At 43.6% G+C, this 18386-nt stretch overlaps 1 protein-coding gene across 2 annotated transcripts in view; it reads right to left on the bottom strand.

Annotated features, from left to right (window-relative positions):
* AGXT2 (alanine--glyoxylate aminotransferase 2) overlaps window positions 1-18386 on the bottom strand; it is a 42336-nt gene that overhangs the window by 9529 nt on the left and 14421 nt on the right. For both annotated transcript variants that reach the window (XM_057709226.1, XM_057709225.1), the window contains exons 7-13: window positions 17935-18028; window positions 13879-13979; window positions 13214-13306; window positions 10276-10408; window positions 8933-9024; window positions 7241-7390; window positions 2739-2837 (exon numbers count right to left, since the gene is read on the bottom strand). In XM_057709226.1, the coding sequence (XP_057565209.1) occupies window positions 2739-2837; window positions 7241-7390; window positions 8933-9024; window positions 10276-10408; window positions 13214-13306; window positions 13879-13979; window positions 17935-18028 (762 nt within the window). The remainder of the gene's footprint in view (window positions 1-2738; window positions 2838-7240; window positions 7391-8932; window positions 9025-10275; window positions 10409-13213; window positions 13307-13878; window positions 13980-17934; window positions 18029-18386) is intronic.

The following is an 18386-nucleotide window of genomic DNA, read 5'->3' as shown; positions in this document are numbered from 1 at the left end:
ACAAAAATAGAAAGGAAGATCAATGGACTAGAATAGAGAACTCAGAAGTAAGCCCAAACACATATGGGCACCTTATCTTTGACAAAGGAGGCACGAGTATACAATGGAAAAAAGACAGCCTCTTCAGTAAGTGGTGCTGGGAAAATTGGACAGCAACATGTAAAAGAATGAAATTAGAACACTTCCTAACACCATACACAAAAATAAACTCCAAATGGATTAAAGACCTACATGTAAGGCCAGACATTATCAAACTCCTAGAGGAAAACATAGGCAGAACACTCTTTGACATCCATCAAAGCAAGATCCTTTTGGACCCACCTCCTAGAATCATGGAAATAAAATCAAGAATAAGCAAATGGGACCTCATGAAACTTAAAAGCTTTTGCACAGTGAAAGAAACCATAAACAAGACTAAAAGGCAACCCTCAGAATGGGAAAAAATAGTTGCCTATGAAACAACGGACAAAGGATTAACCTCCAAAATATACAAGCAGCTCATGCAGCTTCATACCAAAAAAGCAAATAACCCAATCCACAAATGGGCAGAAGACCTAAATAGACATTTCTCCAAAGAAGACATACAGATGGCCAACACACACATGAAAAGATGCTCAACATCACTCATCATCAGAGAAATGCAAGTCAAAGCCACAATGAGGTATCACCTCACACCAATCAGAATGGCCATCATCACAAAATCTGGAAACAACAAATGTTGGAGAGGATGTGGAGAAAAGGGAAGTCTCCTGCCCTGTTGGTGGGAATGTAAGTTGGTACAGCCACTATGGAAAACAATTTGGAGGTTCCTTAAAAAACTACAAATAGAACTACCATATGATCCAGTCATCCCACTCCTGGGCATATACCCAAAGAAAACCATAATCCCAAAAGAAACTTGTACCATAATGTTTGTTGCAGCACTATTTACAATAGCCAGGACATGGAAGCAACCTAAATGCCCATCAACAAATGAATGGATAAAGAAGATGTGGCATATATATACAATGGAATATTACTCAGCTATAAAAAGGGATGAGATGGAGCTTTATGTAATGAGGTGGATAGAACTACAACCTGTCATACAGAGTGAAGTAAGTCAGCAAGAGAAAGACAAATATTGTATGCTAACTCACATATACGGAATCTAAAAATGGTACTGATGAACTCAGTGACAAGAACAAGGACAGATACAGAGAATGGACTGGAGAACTCGAGGTATGGGAGGGGGCAGGGGGTGAAGGGGAAACTGAGACGAAGCAAGAGAGTAGCACAGACATATATATACTACCAACTGTAAAATAGATAGTCCGTGGGAAGTTGTTGTATAACAAAGGGAGTCCAACTCGAGGATGGAAGATGCCTTAGAGGACTGGGGCGGGTAGGGTGGGGGGCACTCGAGGTGAGGGGAGTCAAGGAAGGGAGGGAATGCGGGGATATGTGTATAAAAACAGATGATTGAACTTGGTGTACCCCCCAAATAAAGAAAAAAAAAAGAAAAAAGAAAAACCTCACTGAGCATTTCTCAGCAAAAGTGCTCCTTCTGGTTTTGTATGCTAAGGTTTGATTTGGGTTGGGAGCGCTTTCTATTTGTTTACAGGCTGAGGGGAAGTTGAAAAAGCCGCAGAAACAAGAGAACACAGACCTGTTTCCTTAAGTGGAGGGAGTGTGGAGGGTCAGGAGCACGGGGGCGGGGTGGGGGGTGGGGGGCGGAGGGAGGGGGAGATCCAGATCTGAACAGGAGAGACACTCATCCTCTAATCTTTAGGAAAGGAGGTGGGAAATGGCTCTGGGGACAGATGAGCTTCTACAGCGATCTTGCCTAATAGCTTCCATTTTCTCTGAGAAGCACCAGGCAGGAGTCTTCGCTGAAATAGAATGAGAGGCAGCAATGGAGCAGAGAAACTAGGAAGAACGTCCCGTATTTAAAATGGGAAAGAAAGATGCCAAAGGCCAAGAACGAATTAGGGGAGGAGCAGGAGCGACCCTGAGTCTTAAATCTCTGCCCCAGAGCTAATCCCTGGAGAGGGTCCCGCTGGTGTGACGGATGGAGGGCCGGATCACTTTACAGCCGCAGCAAGCAGCAGCCCGTGCGCATGGCAGGGCCACACCAGGGTCCCCACTGTGGGACTGTACTTGGCTCTCCCAGGAAGGGGGCAGGGAGCGCTCGGTCTCTGCCTCTCCCAGCCTGAGCGGGGAGGGCACAGGGAATGGCTGATTCTGAGTTCTGCGTTAGGGACCCAGCCAGGGTGGTCCCCCACCTCTCCTTCAGGGTCACCTGGTCCTGCCAGCGCTGTGCTGCTGGCCACAGCGGCCACTAAGGCTTCACAGGCTTGCGGTTCAGAGAGGCAGAGCCCAGCGCTGAGTGAACGACTAGGGCTGCCCTTTCAGAGGTTAGTAAATTCACACATGAGACAAACTGTTTATGCATGACTGTTATGACACTATTATGACCTATCCTGTAAGTCCTCTGGTTTATGGGTACAGCTGGGTGCTACCTCCTTAGACTGTCCTCTGTGTCTATTCTCCGCGGAACCGCGGTAACCAAATCGTGTAACACAGCGCCTTCTAGTGGCCCGAGGGCTTCACTGCCTCTTTCTTTTGAAAACATCTGAGCACTAAAGCCTAGAGGAAGTGGAACTGGGTCCCCAAGCACAGATTAAAGAAAAGGGACCAGCATTGGGACATCAGGGAGATGCCTACATAAAGGGATAGGTAAAGACCAGCCTTTTTCTTACCTGAGAAAAAATGCCACCTCTGCCAATCAGAAGCCCCATGCGTTTGCAGTCCTGGTGGATTTGATTTACTTCCTCACGGGGAAGAGGCTGGCGGCTCGTCTGCAAATACATTTAAAAAATAGTTTACATTTTGTATTTGAATGATTAAAGACATTACTTACGAGAGAAATATAAAGCAACTCAAGCAATCACTGCTCTTCACTCCCTCTCAACCTCTCTCCCCCTGTAATGGAATAAAGCTGTTAACTTCTGGGTCGGATTTCTTTTGGGGTGGGGGTGGGGGGTGTTATTAAAAATATTTGTTTTTATCTCAATTCATCCCAAATTCCCAAAGACAAGATGAAGTTGTACGCAGGTCACCAGTGAATCTTGGTTACCCTGGGAGATTTGTTCTTTAATAGCTGTATTTGGAGTCAGCTCTATTTATGTGGAAATCGTCCTCAACTCTTCTCTTTGCTTTATCCATGTAAAAAGTTCATTTCAAAGTCCAGGAAATGGCTCAGAAGTTCCACAAGGGCACAAACAGCCCCAGCTTTCCCTGGGCCACAGCATGGCCTCGGCAGCGGGGGTGGGGCCCTTTGTCCTCGTCCTCCCTGCCTGTGGAATTTGCTCTTTTTCACCCTTAAGCCTCCAGGTATTAATTTCTCACCTTAATCCTCCAGGGTCCGGAAAGGTAAGCTCTCTGGAGCCAAGAGGCTGTTTCAGGTCACTCGGCATCTGAAGGTCGTCCTTTCCTGTGGGTCCAGGCATGCCAGTACCCCTTTGATGACCCTGAGCTGGGGAATTCTGAATCTATGAGCACAAATGCTCCCTCTAACTTAGTGAATCTGACCGTGCGTCTGCATTACCTGGACGCCTTTTTGAACTACAGACATTTAGGCCTCAGGCCAGGCCTATCGAATTAGAATACTTGGGGCAGGGCTGAGGCATCCGTCTGTGTACAATGCTCTTCGGGTGAGCGGGCTGAGCCCCACTGCTGCACTCCTAGCATGAGCGCTGAGCACTGTCACCACCGCTGACCTCTTTTCTGTGACACAGCCCATCAGCACTGGGTCTGGCTCTCCGGTGTCCATGGCGTAAGGCATGACCCTGGCTCGTGGGCCAGCCCCTGTGATCCTTGCAGGGTGGAGGAGGGCTCCCTCCAGGGCTCCCAGCTTCATTCTTCTGCTCTGGGCTCCCTACCTGCCCTCCCTCTAGGCTTTAGTATCCAATCCCCTTGCCTCACCAACCCCAAATCCTGCTTTCCTGGTTAGGTGTCAGTGGCTGAGCCCAGAATCAGACTGGCCCTCCCAGAGAGGTCTGCATTCCCTGTTTGTTGTGAAGCTTTAAGATAACCAAAACATTGGGCTGGCCAAAAAGTTCATTCTGGCTTTTCGTAACATCTTCAGAACCTTTCGGCCAACACAAAAATTTTCCCACTACTAGATAATGGAGGACCGGGATGAGGAAACAGACTAGCATCTCCTCGTTGATCCTAAAATATCACCCTGATTGCCCCTGAGGTTCTCATGAGGGAAGACTAATTTAGGGTTAAACTGTGAGAACAAGAAAGAAGTCAAATGTGGTTTGGAGGATGAAAGGTCAGAGGTCAGAAAGGGTTCCGAGGGGCAGTTGGGTTGGTGGGGTCTTGGTGGCTATCAGGGATCTGGAGAGGTGGACTCTGTTTGGCCTCAGCCTGGTCTGGGCCAGCACCCTCCCTGATCCTATGTCCATTTTATCACCCCCAGCCTCAACTGCTGTGATTAATTGAACATCTTGTAGGTGTTCTGCAGAGAAAAGCATGGTCGGAAAATCTAATGCAGCAAAACCACAGGCCAGCCTGCCCGGGCCCTGTGCTGCAGACTAAGTCCCGACCACTCCGTAACAAATGGGCATGGAGATATAATGTAGCTTCGCGTTTATTCTGTTTTTGCTTTTTGCCTTTTTTAAACAATTATAAAAGCAACCCAGGGTTGTTGGGAAAAACTGCTTAAAGTGATATGGAAATGCACTAAGTAAAAATGTGAAGTGTCCCCTTCTCCAATCCTACTCCTAGGGACACTGCCTGTTGGTAATTTGGTGTGAACTAGATGCTTTTTCTATGCATACAAATACATTTAAATGCATTTAAAAAAAACAAGTCATACTTTATAATGTTTTGAAGTTTGCTTTGAACAATTTACAATTTATTCCAAACGTCTTTCCATGTCAGTGTATTTGGACTTAGTCTTCTTAAAGATTACCTAGTATTTTGCTGTTTGTTGGTAGAGCAATTTGTTTCATCTTTTATTTTTGGACATTTATGTTGTTTTCAATTTTTGTGTATGATCATAAGCAATGCTGGAAACATCCCCCCCCATTTGTATCTTTACTCACTTCTGTGAATATTTCTTTAGGACACAGCTCTATAAGTGGAATGGCTAGGTCAAAATGTATACATTTTGATAGATACAGACAAATTTCTGTCCAAAGGCTGTATCCAGCTCACATCCTTACCAACAGCACATGGGAGTTTTGATTCTAGGTTATACTGTGCAGCATTAAAGCCAAGTTCTGAGCTGTTTTAAATCCATCAATGTGGTCTGAAGTGCTGCAGGGGCCTGAAATCGATAAAGCACTCGCCATCTGCAGATTTCCAGGCCTCAAAAGTGCACAATTTATTTAGAAAAAGAAGGCATTTATACATGAAAACCGAGTCAACACATACATGATTTGAAAGAGCCTTTCAAGTGCGAGAGGGACTCTCTGAAGGCTGAAGCCCCTCTATACCGGAGAAGCAAAGGCAAGCTTTAGGAGGAGGTGTGGTGAAGAGTTGGATCTTGATAAAGACTAGGATTTCCATAGCTAGAGACAGAGGAGAGTACTGTATTCCATGCTTGGCGAGAAGTTGGACCGATGTGTGGGTGTAGGAAAGTGAACGGCATTGAGGGCACCATGGATTGAATTAAGGAATGGAGAAGCTCCTTCAGAGCCCATGCTTACAACTGTCAAAGGGAAGAGGGAAGACAAAAAGAGCTCTTCTAGACACACTATTTTATAGCCTGCTTAATTTTTTTCCATAATACAGTCAGCACATCTTTCCATGTCATGTATACGTCTATGCCATGTAGCATGGATGTACCATCATTTAGCTTGTTCTGTATCAATGGCCCTTTGGGAGGATTCTGATGTTTTCCATGACAACTCAAGTCCTGAGGAACGTCTCTGTTCATACATCTTAGAGCACACGGAAGTTGGGTTTGGATTAGTGGGAAAGGCACGAACGCCTCCTCTCTCATTGGGCTTTCCTTGGTGGAGTCTGGGTTTTGAGAAGCCTAGGTATCCTTGAGGGAGCTCCTAGGTGGGTGGGAGGAGGTGGGGTGGAGGCAGGACAGGACTCTTCTGAGCCTTAAAACAGCTCTTGACAGGGCCCCAAGCTGAAGATGAGTATGTTACAGCTTGTGAGCCAGAGGGCCTGGTCTCATCTTACTCTTATCTTCCTGTTTCTTCCCTTAGCTTTCAAATCTTGTTTAAACATTTCAGCTTTGTACTGGCTCTGCTGTGCGGTACTACTGGAAGAGTCTTATATCTGGTCTGAACATTGAAAGAACTGAACACAGTCCTTCTATACTAGGATGGTGTCGTGAGACCAAACAGCAAGACATCACCCATCGATAAGAATTAGGGTGAAGGGGTTGGTCGGACTATTCCTTTCTGTGCCAAGATTCCCTTGCTGTCACTCTCATCTGAGGATCTAAATTTTGAGTTTATGGAGGATTGGGACAACTTCCTACTGACACAGATCCTAGGGGCAGCAGTAGAAACAGTGGGAAAGATTTGAGAAACACTGCGAAGAAAGAATCAACAGGACTTGGCATTGGAAATAAGGAGAGAGAAGGAATCACAGATTATTTTGTGGTTTTGAGGCTGGGGGATTGGGAGAACAGTGGAGGGTGAAAAACAGAAACAATGACCTTGGGAAGAATCACTGGTTTAAGGGAAAATGCTAAATTCAATTGCTGTTATATCGAGTTTGAGGTCACGGTGGGGTACATCATGAAAAAGCCACATTCCACCCTGGTTACTTGGGAGATTAAAGTCCATTCACAAACAAACAAATGAGTGCAAAACCCTATAGATCTTTAACAACCTCATCCCAAACCATCCCCACGACCTTCTCCTGGCCCTTCTCCCTTACTTCCACTAGCTCTCTGGGCCACCTGCCCCTCCCCCAATAATCTCCTCCCTTCCTTATATTCCTAATTCAAAATATTCAGTCATCACCGATGCTCTTTGCCTAGTCTGGCAAGAATAATATCAGCTCCCTTTTCCAAACGCTCTTGCTCACTCCTCTAGGACCCTCCATGACCTGCTAGCATGGCGTTCATACTCAACACTCTCTACTCTTCTCTAGCGAGCTTCACTGAGGCTTGTGGTCCTTGTCTGCTCTCTTTCTGAGAATGAATGAGCTTATAGACGAGGCCTCCTACTTTAACTCTTGCTGTGCCAAGAAGCTACAGAGAGAACAGCAGATGTCCACCTACCTTATCCGTCACCATTTCTATTCCTATCATGAGGCCTTTGCCTCGCACATCTCCAACAATTTCAAACTCCTCCCGCAGCTTAGCCAACTTCAGTAACATATAGGTGCCAACTTCTTGACTGTTTTCTTGTAGATTTTCTTCTTTAATCACCTGTTGAGAGAAAACCCCAAATGATCTCACATTTAAAAAGTTTTAAAATGGACTGAGAAACATGGAGAGATAAATGTACGTGACCCTTTCTACAAAAACTTGACCAAATGGAACCCAACGTCTAATGTAGCCATACCTTGTCCTATAAAAATCTGCTGTAGGGAGAAAAAAAGACTTGGTAGAGGGGATGCTTCCCCCACACCCTCCTCGTCTTCAGGAGTGGGTAAACATTTAGGAAACAATTAAAAGAGCCGTCTCAATGTTGAGCTCCGTCTGGGCCCAGAGTCAGGGCACCTGAGATGTAAAAGGATTTTCACCTACTTCCACTCACAGCAGAGACCTGTGATTCTTGAGCAGATACAAGCAGTTATTATATTTATCACCAGCTGATAATGACTGCATGACTCCAGACAGAACTTGATGTTTCTAAGACCTACTTGTTCAACTAAATCCTCTCTATCTGCTAAATTGGTTGAGGTGACACAGAACTTAAAAAAAGTAAGTTGGCAAAATCTATACACTGAAATAAATGACACATCCTACCCACACTTTCTCATTTCAAGATTTAATTATATTTGGAGATACTTTTTCATTAGCAAGGGCAGCTTTTACTTATTTTTATTGAAAAATACTTTAAAATTTAATTTTTTTAAATAAGTGAATCATGTGCCTTGTTCAAATATCAGAAAATACAGAAGCCTAGAGTAGAATGAGCCTCACTGATCCCTGTCCCCTAGCCACCAATTTCCCCCCCACAAACAACCACTGGTATTAATTTCTTGGACATTGTTCCAGAAAAGACGTTACACTTCTTTAAGCAAACGCTATCATGCATATTAGCAAGGGCATTTAAAAAGTCTTTTTCAACAGATGAGACCCCAGGCAAAATCAATGGGCTGGGACTGAACCACAGATGAATCACCTAGTTAGAATTGCACAGAACTCACTGGCTCTTTAGTCTTTTAATTTATGACAGTACAACAAAAGTAATGAAGAATATATAAGACAAGACCAATTTCTTTTTTCTTTAAGAATTATTAGTTGACTTTTTAAAAGAACTTTTATTGATATATAATTGATATACAATGAACCACATGTATTTAAAGTGTACAATTTGATTTTTTTCTTATTAATAATGTATATATGGCAATCTCAGTCTCCCAATTCGTCCCACCCCAACTCCCCCAAGACAAGACCAAAATTGAACTGAAATCAAGGATAGCTATTGGTAACTATCCGTAAAATACCACTCAAATCACAAAGAAATTTCATTGCTACCAGATGGCTAGGGGAATTCTAATATTTTCCATGTATGTGAGGTATGTTATATATTATTTCATATCCAATACTTGAAGTACTCACAGTAGATCTTAAAAGGGGGGGGGAACAGAATAATAATTGGAAATATAACTTAAATTCATGGACTAGGAATTAACTCTTCACTTTAATCATGTAGTGTGATGAAGTTCTGATAATGTGTGTGTAGTTTTGAAATAGTCATTTGGGGAAATGAGTGACGTTGGTGCGGCTGCTGTAACGTACCTCAAGCACTGCTGAACCAATGGCGCAGGCCACAGGGTTCCCTCCGAAGGTATTGAAGTGAAGCAGGCATTTAGCCAAAGACTTGGCAATCTCTAGGGGTAGAAAACAAAAAGTTGGATAAAGAGTGACACATTCCTATCTATAATCTCCCATCATGCCATTTGGATTATATTTACTTTCATGTTGTATGTGTATGTATAATATATTTCCTGGCATCCAATTCATTCTTCACTCACCAGATAGTAGGTGTTATGGATGGAATTTTATCTCTCCCCTCCCCCATCCCCAATGCATATGTTGAAGCCCTAACCCCCAATGTGACTGTAATTGGAGGTAGGGCCTGGGGAGAAGTATTTAAAGTCATAAGGATGGGGCCCTAATCCAATAGGATTGGTGTCCTCATAAGAAGAAGAGACACCAGAGCCCTTTCTTGCTGCAGAAAAGGACATGTGGGGACACAGTAAGAAGGCGGTCGTCTGCAAGAGAGATCTCACCAAAACCCAACTCTGCTTGTACCTTGATCTTGAACGTCGGCCTCTAGAATTGTGAGAAAATTAAGTGTCTGTTGTTTAAACCACCCAGCCTGTGATATCTTGGTATGGTAGCCCAAGCGGACTAAAACAGTGGATAAGGAAAAAATTGCTTATTTACACAATGAGAAGTTTAATAATAAAATCTTTAATGTGTTGTGTGAATTGAAAAGCACTTTAAACTTGACTTATGGGAACTTACATGGAACCTTCACTAGCTAAACATTTTTTCTACATTTCACTCTTGGGACTAAGAAGGAAATATTTAAAAAAAAAAATCTCATGTCAAGGATTTCGTAACATAATTTCCAGATGGTTTCAGGGTGAATATATATTCCGTTCATAATACTTCACCTTTTACATCCACATTTTAGTACCTTTCTTCATTCAGTAAAAACACTGAGATATTACAAGGCAATTACCCTTTGGAGCCTTTCAAGTGTGCTTACTATTGTTGAAAAACAAATGAAAAAATGCTAAGATTTTTCAACACTAAATGGTTCATAAAATTCTTTTCTGTAAAATCTCACTGAAATGGGAAATACAGTGTTGGTTTTGTTGCTGTGGCACATTTGCCTAGACCTTGTCACTGGAGTAGAGCCTTGCATTTCACTGTGGGGCTGGCAGGATTAGTCTTCTCTACAGCAAGAGCAACAAGGGCTCTTTTTCTTCCATCTCTCCCACCATCTGGCAGACAGACTGTTTCCCTTTTTCATTGCTTGGGAAATCACTGTCCCGAGCCCACACATATGTTTTCTACCATTGCTGATGCAGGAGACCCAGAAGCAGGCACAAACTGCCCGTGGTTCCTACCTGGGGTTGTCACAACTGCTGCCATGGGAAAGCCATTCCCAATCCCTTTAGCCATGGTGACTATATCCGGCAGGATGCCGTGGGTTTGAAAGCCCCAGAAGTGAGAGCCCAACCTTCCAAATCCTGTCTGCACCTGATGGAAAAAGAGTCCTAAGTCATTGGAAACCTTTCAAGAAATGCTGGCTTTCCTGACTCTCTGGTCTCTTCTCTTTCCTCCTCCTCCATCTCCTTCTCCTCCTTGACATCATCAGCACCAGTCATCATCATCGCCATCCTTGTACTGTAAATGGACAAAGCATTTAATCTGTGCATGAGCTTTTAGGCACCAAAAGCCATTTACTAGCATTGTGTGACTCTAGGTGTGTTTCTTATCTCCTCTGAATCCATGTTAACTCTCTTGAGTGGAAACAGAACAGCAATACATCACAGGACTGCTGTGAGGGTCATATAAATGATGCACGTGAAAAAAGTCACTGTGATTAGCAATCCTTACTAAGCATCTCCTGTGTGTAAGGCAGCTGGGGGAAGGGTGGAGAAGCTGCGTCTGCCCCAGGCTGGATGAAGCAGGAGTTATAGCAAGTAGATTGGAGCTGGGGCGCCTGCCACTGGCCCAGATAGGCTGGTAGTCCTTTTCCCTGTGATCATCTTTTCTTCCTGAGAATTAGTCATGAGAAGGACTCAGCTGAGACAGTTAACTCAGGATGGAACTAAGTTGACTTTGTTGTTTTGTGCATGCTGTTTCTTCTTTTTAGAAGCTTCTGCATCTTAGTAACTCCTCTTGTCCTTCAAAATACAATTTCATCATTATTTGGGCTAGGAAGATTTTCGTGAGCCCCACTAGCGCTCTCACTCAAGGCACCTAGGCTTCCATCAGAACCTCTCACCTTGGACTATTATCACCAGTGTACATGTCTAATAATAGAGACTATATCTTATTTTCCTTTTTATCCACAATACCTAGCAGACTGCCTGATAAAACTAGACATTTAGTGTTCCTAGAATGAATAAAAAAGTGGCAGAAGTGCCTAACTGAATAAAGCCACACAAACATTTCCGTGCAGATCTACACCAGGGCCTTTTTGGTGAAGGTTCCTTGATCTCCTGGTTCTCAGTCTCTCGGGCTGTCTGTCTGTCTCTCTCTCTACACATACACACATTGCACGTCTGGGAGAGAGGTGTGGGCACTTGAAGCTGATTCTGAAATGCACTTGAAAGAGCAAGGGTCCTTCTCAGGTTTCCTTATTATTTGCCTGCTCTCTCCAGGGTGCTGCTGCAGAGGCAGATTTTGGGGGTTACAATTAGATGAGCGTGAACAACGTAAGAGAAGAGCTTAGACATGGGAGTCAGACAGACCTGGGCTTGAATCCTGGGTCTCTTCTTACTTCCTAGTTATGGGCCTCTGGACAAGCTGATGAGTTTGCCCAAATGAGATAACATAGAAGGAGCTCATGGTAAATCCACCCATTTTGCCTTCCTGCCTATCTTTATTTTTTTATTTTTTTATTTTTTTCTTGGCGCACGGGCTTAGTTACTCCGTGGCATGTGGGATCTTCCTGGAGCAGGGCTTGAACCCGTGTCTCCTGCATTGGGAGGCGGATTCTTAACCACTGCGCCACCTAGGAAGCCCTATCTTTATTTTTTTACTTCATCTATCGAAGTACCATAAATAAATGGTGAAAATTTAGATTGCTTGGACAACACAGGAAATTACGTAGACTGTAAACTATGTTTAGCCACCTAGGAAGTATCAGTTCCATAGAGTCTTTCAGTCAAACAGAGATGACTCATTCTGAGGTTCACAAACTCAAATGTCTTTGGGGATGAGAAGCATACAGTCATGAGAGAGGCAGGCTGGGTCTACATCAGTGGGTGGGGATGGGAGCTGTGGGCGTGCATGCCCTGCCTGAAAGCAGTCAGCTTCAAATTTAAACCCAGTCCGTGATTGACCAGCAGAGACGGAGTGCGCAATATGGCCCCAGCAGTGGCCAATTTATATTTTAGATTCCAAATTCCTCATTTTAAAGAAGAGAAAGCCAAGGTTAGCTAACTAAGAAGGCACGTAAGATCACTGGGTGGCCACACTGGCCCCTTGCTCAGGATTTTCTTCTTCTGCTCCCTCCTTTTCTACCATCCTTTGTCTTTCTACATCATTGTTCTGTCATTTTTGAAAGGCAGGCATGTCCAGTGATTGGTGAGGTCTTGAAGTCCTGGTTTGAGTTCTGGCTCTGTTCCTACTAACTGCATGATCTCGACAGGCAAATTAACCATTTTGGACTTCAAGTCACTTTTTTTCCCCAATTCAATTCAATTTTATTTTTGGTCGTGCTGCGCGGCATGTGAGATCTTAGTTCCCGACCAGGGATCAAACCCGTGTCCCCAGCAGTGGAAGCATGGAGTCCTAACCACTGGACCACCAGGGAAGTCCCCGGAATTACTTTTTGAATATCTATATTGGTGGCCCTCTTCTAACTTAAAGGTTGGACTTTTTTTTTTCTTTTTAAGTATGATTTCCAAACAAATTCTGTTATTAAGGTAAGATGAGTGCTGCCAGACTGGTTATTACTATTTTGGCAAAAATTAAGATGAAAACTTGGTTATGGGATTAAACTAAATTCAAGCAGCTCCTGACGTGCACTCCCCAGATAGGCATTTTAAAAGTGTGTTGAGGAATGGTGGCATCACCTATGCCTGTGAGCAACTTATTTGATAGACTTCAATTTGGGTGTTTAAGTTCTGTTGTACTTGATTAAATGGACCAACTAATCCACTAACAAACTAATCAGTCAGCTAGCCAAAGCTTCATTAAGTTACACCCACGTCTTGGAATCCCCACCATAGATGCTTTCTGCCTGGACCACAGAGGAAGGTTCAAAAAGTTTTCTCCCTGTGCTTTTCCTGTCCCAGCTACACTGCATCACATCTATTCCATGGTACTCACTTCATCCGCGATGCATACGCCTCCCCGCTCTCGCACCAGCTCGAAGGCTTCCTTTAGAAACCCCTTTGGGTACTGAACAACGCCATTCACCCCCTGCAAAAGACCAAACCAAGAAGACCTAGCTAACAGCACAGCCTTTGAAAGTATTGAAAGAAAACTGAAGATAGATCATGATCAATATTAGCATTAGTGATACTGGCAATTTTTAAAACAGTCTCTAGAACTGTTTCAACTATGGGTGAAAAGATGGGCCGTTACTCTTATGCCATGCCTTCTGGAAAAAAGGATGCAAATGTATTCTTTCCTGAGAGTAGAAAAAAGTAGATTAAGGGGATTTAGTAAGATTATAGAAAGTCTCTCCCTGATGGTGTGGGTAATAAGCAACTAAAAATTGCTGGAGTTTTCTATTTTTACAGCTTTGGGAATTCAATGGTTTCATCTATCTCTCCATTCAGTCTGGGAGTGCAGGAAACGGTTTTTTAAAGGTCAACTGAAAACCAGGGGCCCTCTTTTTTTTTAAAGGGGACCAAGGGAATGAATTAAGTTCGGAGAGGGACATAGCAGTGGTCACTTAAATAATTTGGAATTCTCTAGAATGTATGAGTTAATTTAACACTGATCATTTAAAACTGAGCTCAATTAATGTTTAAGGTTAATACACTCACTTGAATCGGCTCTGCAAAAAATCCAGCGATTGATTTGGCTACAGAAGTGTTCAGAGTATCTTTGAATTGTTCAATATACTGGTCTTTAGCTTGGCAGCAGTCTACAACAAACGAACAAAGAAAACAAAACACAGCATTGAAAGATGTGAGAATGGCATCAAGAAGAATGGGGGCGGGGTGGAACACAGAGAAAAAGAAAACAGGATAGTAAATTGACTAGAGTTCCTCAAGAGACGGTAAAACAGGATATGAGGATATAGATTCCTGAAGCGGGGAACATTCTGTCGGAACGAATTGTACTTTGTTTCGAGCAGCAAGACTAGCGTAGCCACAGAGGCATAAACAAACCACTTCAGTCGTTTCCATCTGGGGAAGCAACGCCCCACAGTGTCATTGAGTCTCGTATAGTAGCTGTTTCACCTAAGAATATGGATCCTTTCAACAGGGTAGATTTAATTCAAATGTAATTGCTGTGTAGATTTAATCTAATTGGAAATAACTCTGTTTACCTTTTACTATCACTTAATCTGATGCACAATTTTAAAGCTACAAAGTATCTCAGACTTTATGGCTGGTAAATATGTTTACATAAGAATCAGAATTCAGTCTAAAGAGGAATGTACTACAGTCAGTTAACTTTCATTCATTGTAGCAAGGGAGAGGAAGCTTTCTCCTCTGGGATACCAAAGGTCCCACATCAAGTACATCTGTATATGACTGAACCTTCAGAATTTTTATCCACGCCTGTAATTTGGTTCTAAACAGCACCACAGAGTCTCTGAATCTAAACCCATATCCACAGACAGCAGAAAAGATACAGAGGGAGACGTGGGTGTTATGGGGGATCTCTGGTGAAAGCAGTCTGGGAGACAAGTCACTATCTCCCATCAAGATGCTTGCTGAGCGGCACGGATGTAGCCCTGGCTCCTGAAGGCTAGAGGTGAGGAATAGAAACCTGCAGCTATCGCCATCAAAAGCACATCAAAAAATGTGCTTTATATTGAATACTTTAGCTCTTCATTAAAAAGTGGAAAAACCCTAGTCCCAAACATACTTTGAGGCCACATGCGATGTTTGGGAAAGCTTGCTTGACAGATACCTGATCTTTGGTTAGTTGGAACTGAGGGTTGTGGGTTCGAAGAAGGAAGTATTGAAATGAATATCAAACCCAGGAAGTACATTTTTAGCATCACTTATGTTGTTTGATGAGTAGGATATAGTGGATGAATAAATCTGTGCCCCTAGAGATTAAAATTTTCTATTTTTATTAAGGAAGGAAGAGAAAACAACCTAGGATGACCCTAAAGAATGAATTAAATATATGAGGTGAGTCAAAAATTATCCGTGTGCTGGCTGTAGAATTTACAGAAGTTTTAATAGAACCAAAGTGTGGATAATTTTTGACTCATGCGCGTATGTTAAAAAGGATATAATTTGGGAATTTAGCAAGACCATTTTAACTACAGAAATCAAAGGGTGGAGCACAATCAACCCTAATGGCTTAAATCTGGCCAAAACCAAACCATGAAGAAGGTTTAGCCTGAACCTGTGTAAACCTTTCATAACTCACCCCCCGCTCCACTGCCCAAAATTTAGGGATGAGAGAGGTCATCAGCTGTCATTGGCCTTTTCCTTCATTTTACATTTACTTCATTGGCTCGTTGCTGTAACTCCAGGTCAGGCTGCCTCTGGAGGGAGACTTGGTGCAGTGATGTCACCATGACAATGTCAAGAGGGTGAAGAGGGGATGCTCTCCTGGATGCTATCCAAGCAACGGCATAGAGAGGGAAGAGTTTTCATTATAGCTGGTGGTAAAGAAAGAGTTCGGCAGAGGGAGGAGCCAAGAAAGAACAATTTTTAAGGAAAAGGAAACTTGTCTTGCAAATGAAGGAAATGACACGATCAGTACCAGGTTTGGAACATTGTGGGGGCAGAGGGTTGAGAGGTGCTTTTCGTCACAAGTTACATCTGAAACTCAGGGACTGGAATGAACAGCTGGAAAGAAAAAAATCCTAAGGAGGGGGTGGAGGAAGACAGTGAAATATACCACTTAAACATCTATATTAGGCTCAAAAGTGGATCCTTGCCCCTGCTTAGGAGGGGAGTGATGACATACTTCTGAGCTGAAAAAAAAGCCCCCTACCAAGACTGTGCCCAGTGAATGAACTCTAAGAGGAACTAAGAACTGGAACCTTCTATACTCAGAGTAATTTACACTCTAAAAGGATACATTTATAAATATATATGAATATGCCTTTTTACAGCAAAGACCAAACTCTTCTCAGGCCCTAACAGTGCTGGAGGAGGCTGAAGTTCCTTTTTGTGTAAAGAAATGCTATCAGTCTCATATCTTGGAAATATGAGTTAAGAAAACAGCCGACTTCAGATGTGCCAAAGACCACAGTTTCGAGAGGAAGAAAAGTCTGTCTGTCACTATCATTTGGCCTCCAGAGGCCACCAGAGAGATGACCCTGGGGTCCTGGTGTTTTCAAGCTGGCCTGAGGGAGAGGAGGGGGCCTCAAAGAGGGAGGAGGCAGAGGGGATGAAGAGAGAGAGGGACACAAAGCTGGGAGGGAAGGAAATGACCATATCTTGAGGGCTTCTGCCTCTGAGGCTCTGCTCTGGTGCTTTTACAGCCAGATCAACATCTGCGAGCTTCAACCAACTGATTTGAGTTCTAGATGCCACGTGGATATGAGATACAGGTGTGGCTGCACTTGGCATTGCTATTGTCTGCCTGCCTTTACAAAAGCTCTCCTCCTTGGTCTTTTGAAGGCTTGGGATGAGGGGCCATGGGGGCAGGTATTTCTGGTTCCATTTCACAGATGAGAAATGGAAGCAAAAGATGGAGGTTTTGCTCACAGCTGAGCCATGGTAGGGCTGGGAGTTCAACGCAAGACTCCTGACGGCCTGTGTGTCCTCAATCTTGGCCAGCAGAGCGGAAATTATTTTTAAGCCTGGGTTCATCCTGCTGACACATCAGTGTGGACAAGGGTGGTCATGGCTGGGGAGCACTGGCTTTGAGGACAGAAGACTTGGGGTCAAGTCCTAGCTCTTGGCCTCTTGGTGTGGACCTGTTTCTTCATCTTTAAAAGCTATCATTCAAACTTCCTTATGTTTTTTTTTTTCCTTAAGGTTTTAAGTTCTGTGACTATAACATCTTGTTCCAAAGCTCATTCTTTCATCCTCCTACCTCCGTTTTGCCATTATCCCATCTGAATTTTAAGATGACTGTGAATTTTCTTCCTTTCAAAGCTGATTTTTAAGACTTCTATTTGCATTCTTCTTCTCAGCCCAGTGACTCACACTGTCCCATTAAAGATCTCTCAGCTGGAGCATTTAGTGCTTTCCTCCAGCGCTACTTAGGAGCAGCTGCCCAAAGGGTCCTGCACTGTGATGAGAAGCATGAGATGGGGCTTGCTGAGGAGCAAATAAGGATGCTGTTTCCGTGCCTCCTCTCCCTCACATGAAGAAGAGGTAAAGAATGGAAATAGCAATGCGGTTGATGAACAGCAGCTTTCCTTGTGAAGATGGCTTTACAACTTTTGAAAGATATCAGCAGCCTTCAGGAGTGGCCTTCTGTTTTGACAAATGCTCTCATGTTGGCTGGTATTCTGAGTCCCTGGGGGGAACGTCTTCACTGGAGTTTTGAAATTTCTAAAAATGTTCTTTCCCCTTTCTCCTTCTTCCATTGGGAATTGGTAAACAATCCCCCCAACTTTGTTTTCTTTTAAAATTGGTAGCAGGCCTATTGCTGGGAGAGCTAAGAGAGTACCTTTAATGGAGCACCAGGTGACAGTGTGTTTCTGGCTTAGGTCTGATAACAGGAGATGCTGAGGTGCATCTGCTAACAGGAGATGGATGCTCTGATGGTTGGGGAGTCATTGGCATAAGAGGTGTTGGTTCAGTGAGGGGTAACTTCCTACTTGCAGTTGCCTTAGCTTGTGCCTTTCCCATTTTTTTCAAACCTGTTCACTCAGGAATGGTTCTACCTCTCTCCACATTCCTTACCCCTCTGACCTTCCACCATGTGCCCCCCTCCCTGCCCAGTTGGACCTGGTGCACAGCTGCATTTCCTAATTGTTTGCACTGGAGAATCTCGGCAGTGGCTTCCACCCCAAGGGCCACGGAAAACATCTGGGCACATCGTCTGCAAATGACAAAAGAGGGAGTTTGACAAGATGTGAACACAAGACAGCCAATTTGGGACAACATATGGTACCAATCAAGTCAAGAGGGCTTCTTAATTTGATACTAAGATTCTTCCCCTACTCTTCTCCCACTTAGGACAAAAACCTAATATTCTGCTTTGAAGAGATAATTTTTTTCTTAGAAATCAATTATGAGGGCACTCTACAAAGCAAACTGATTGCAGCGTTAGTCTGGATACAATTTGCTCAAGAGTTTGGTGGGTAAGAGCATCTGAAAGAATAAGAATAATTAGGTATCTGATTCTGATGCTGAAAACGTGGGTACAGTGAGTGAGCACAGAAGGTGAGTACAGGGAT

This window comes from Hippopotamus amphibius, chromosome 15 (genome assembly GCF_030028045.1).
Source record: "Hippopotamus amphibius kiboko isolate mHipAmp2 chromosome 15, mHipAmp2.hap2, whole genome shotgun sequence".
Taxonomy (NCBI): Eukaryota; Metazoa; Chordata; class Mammalia; order Artiodactyla; family Hippopotamidae; genus Hippopotamus; species Hippopotamus amphibius.
This window is presented reverse-complemented; position numbering and strand designations above follow the sequence as displayed.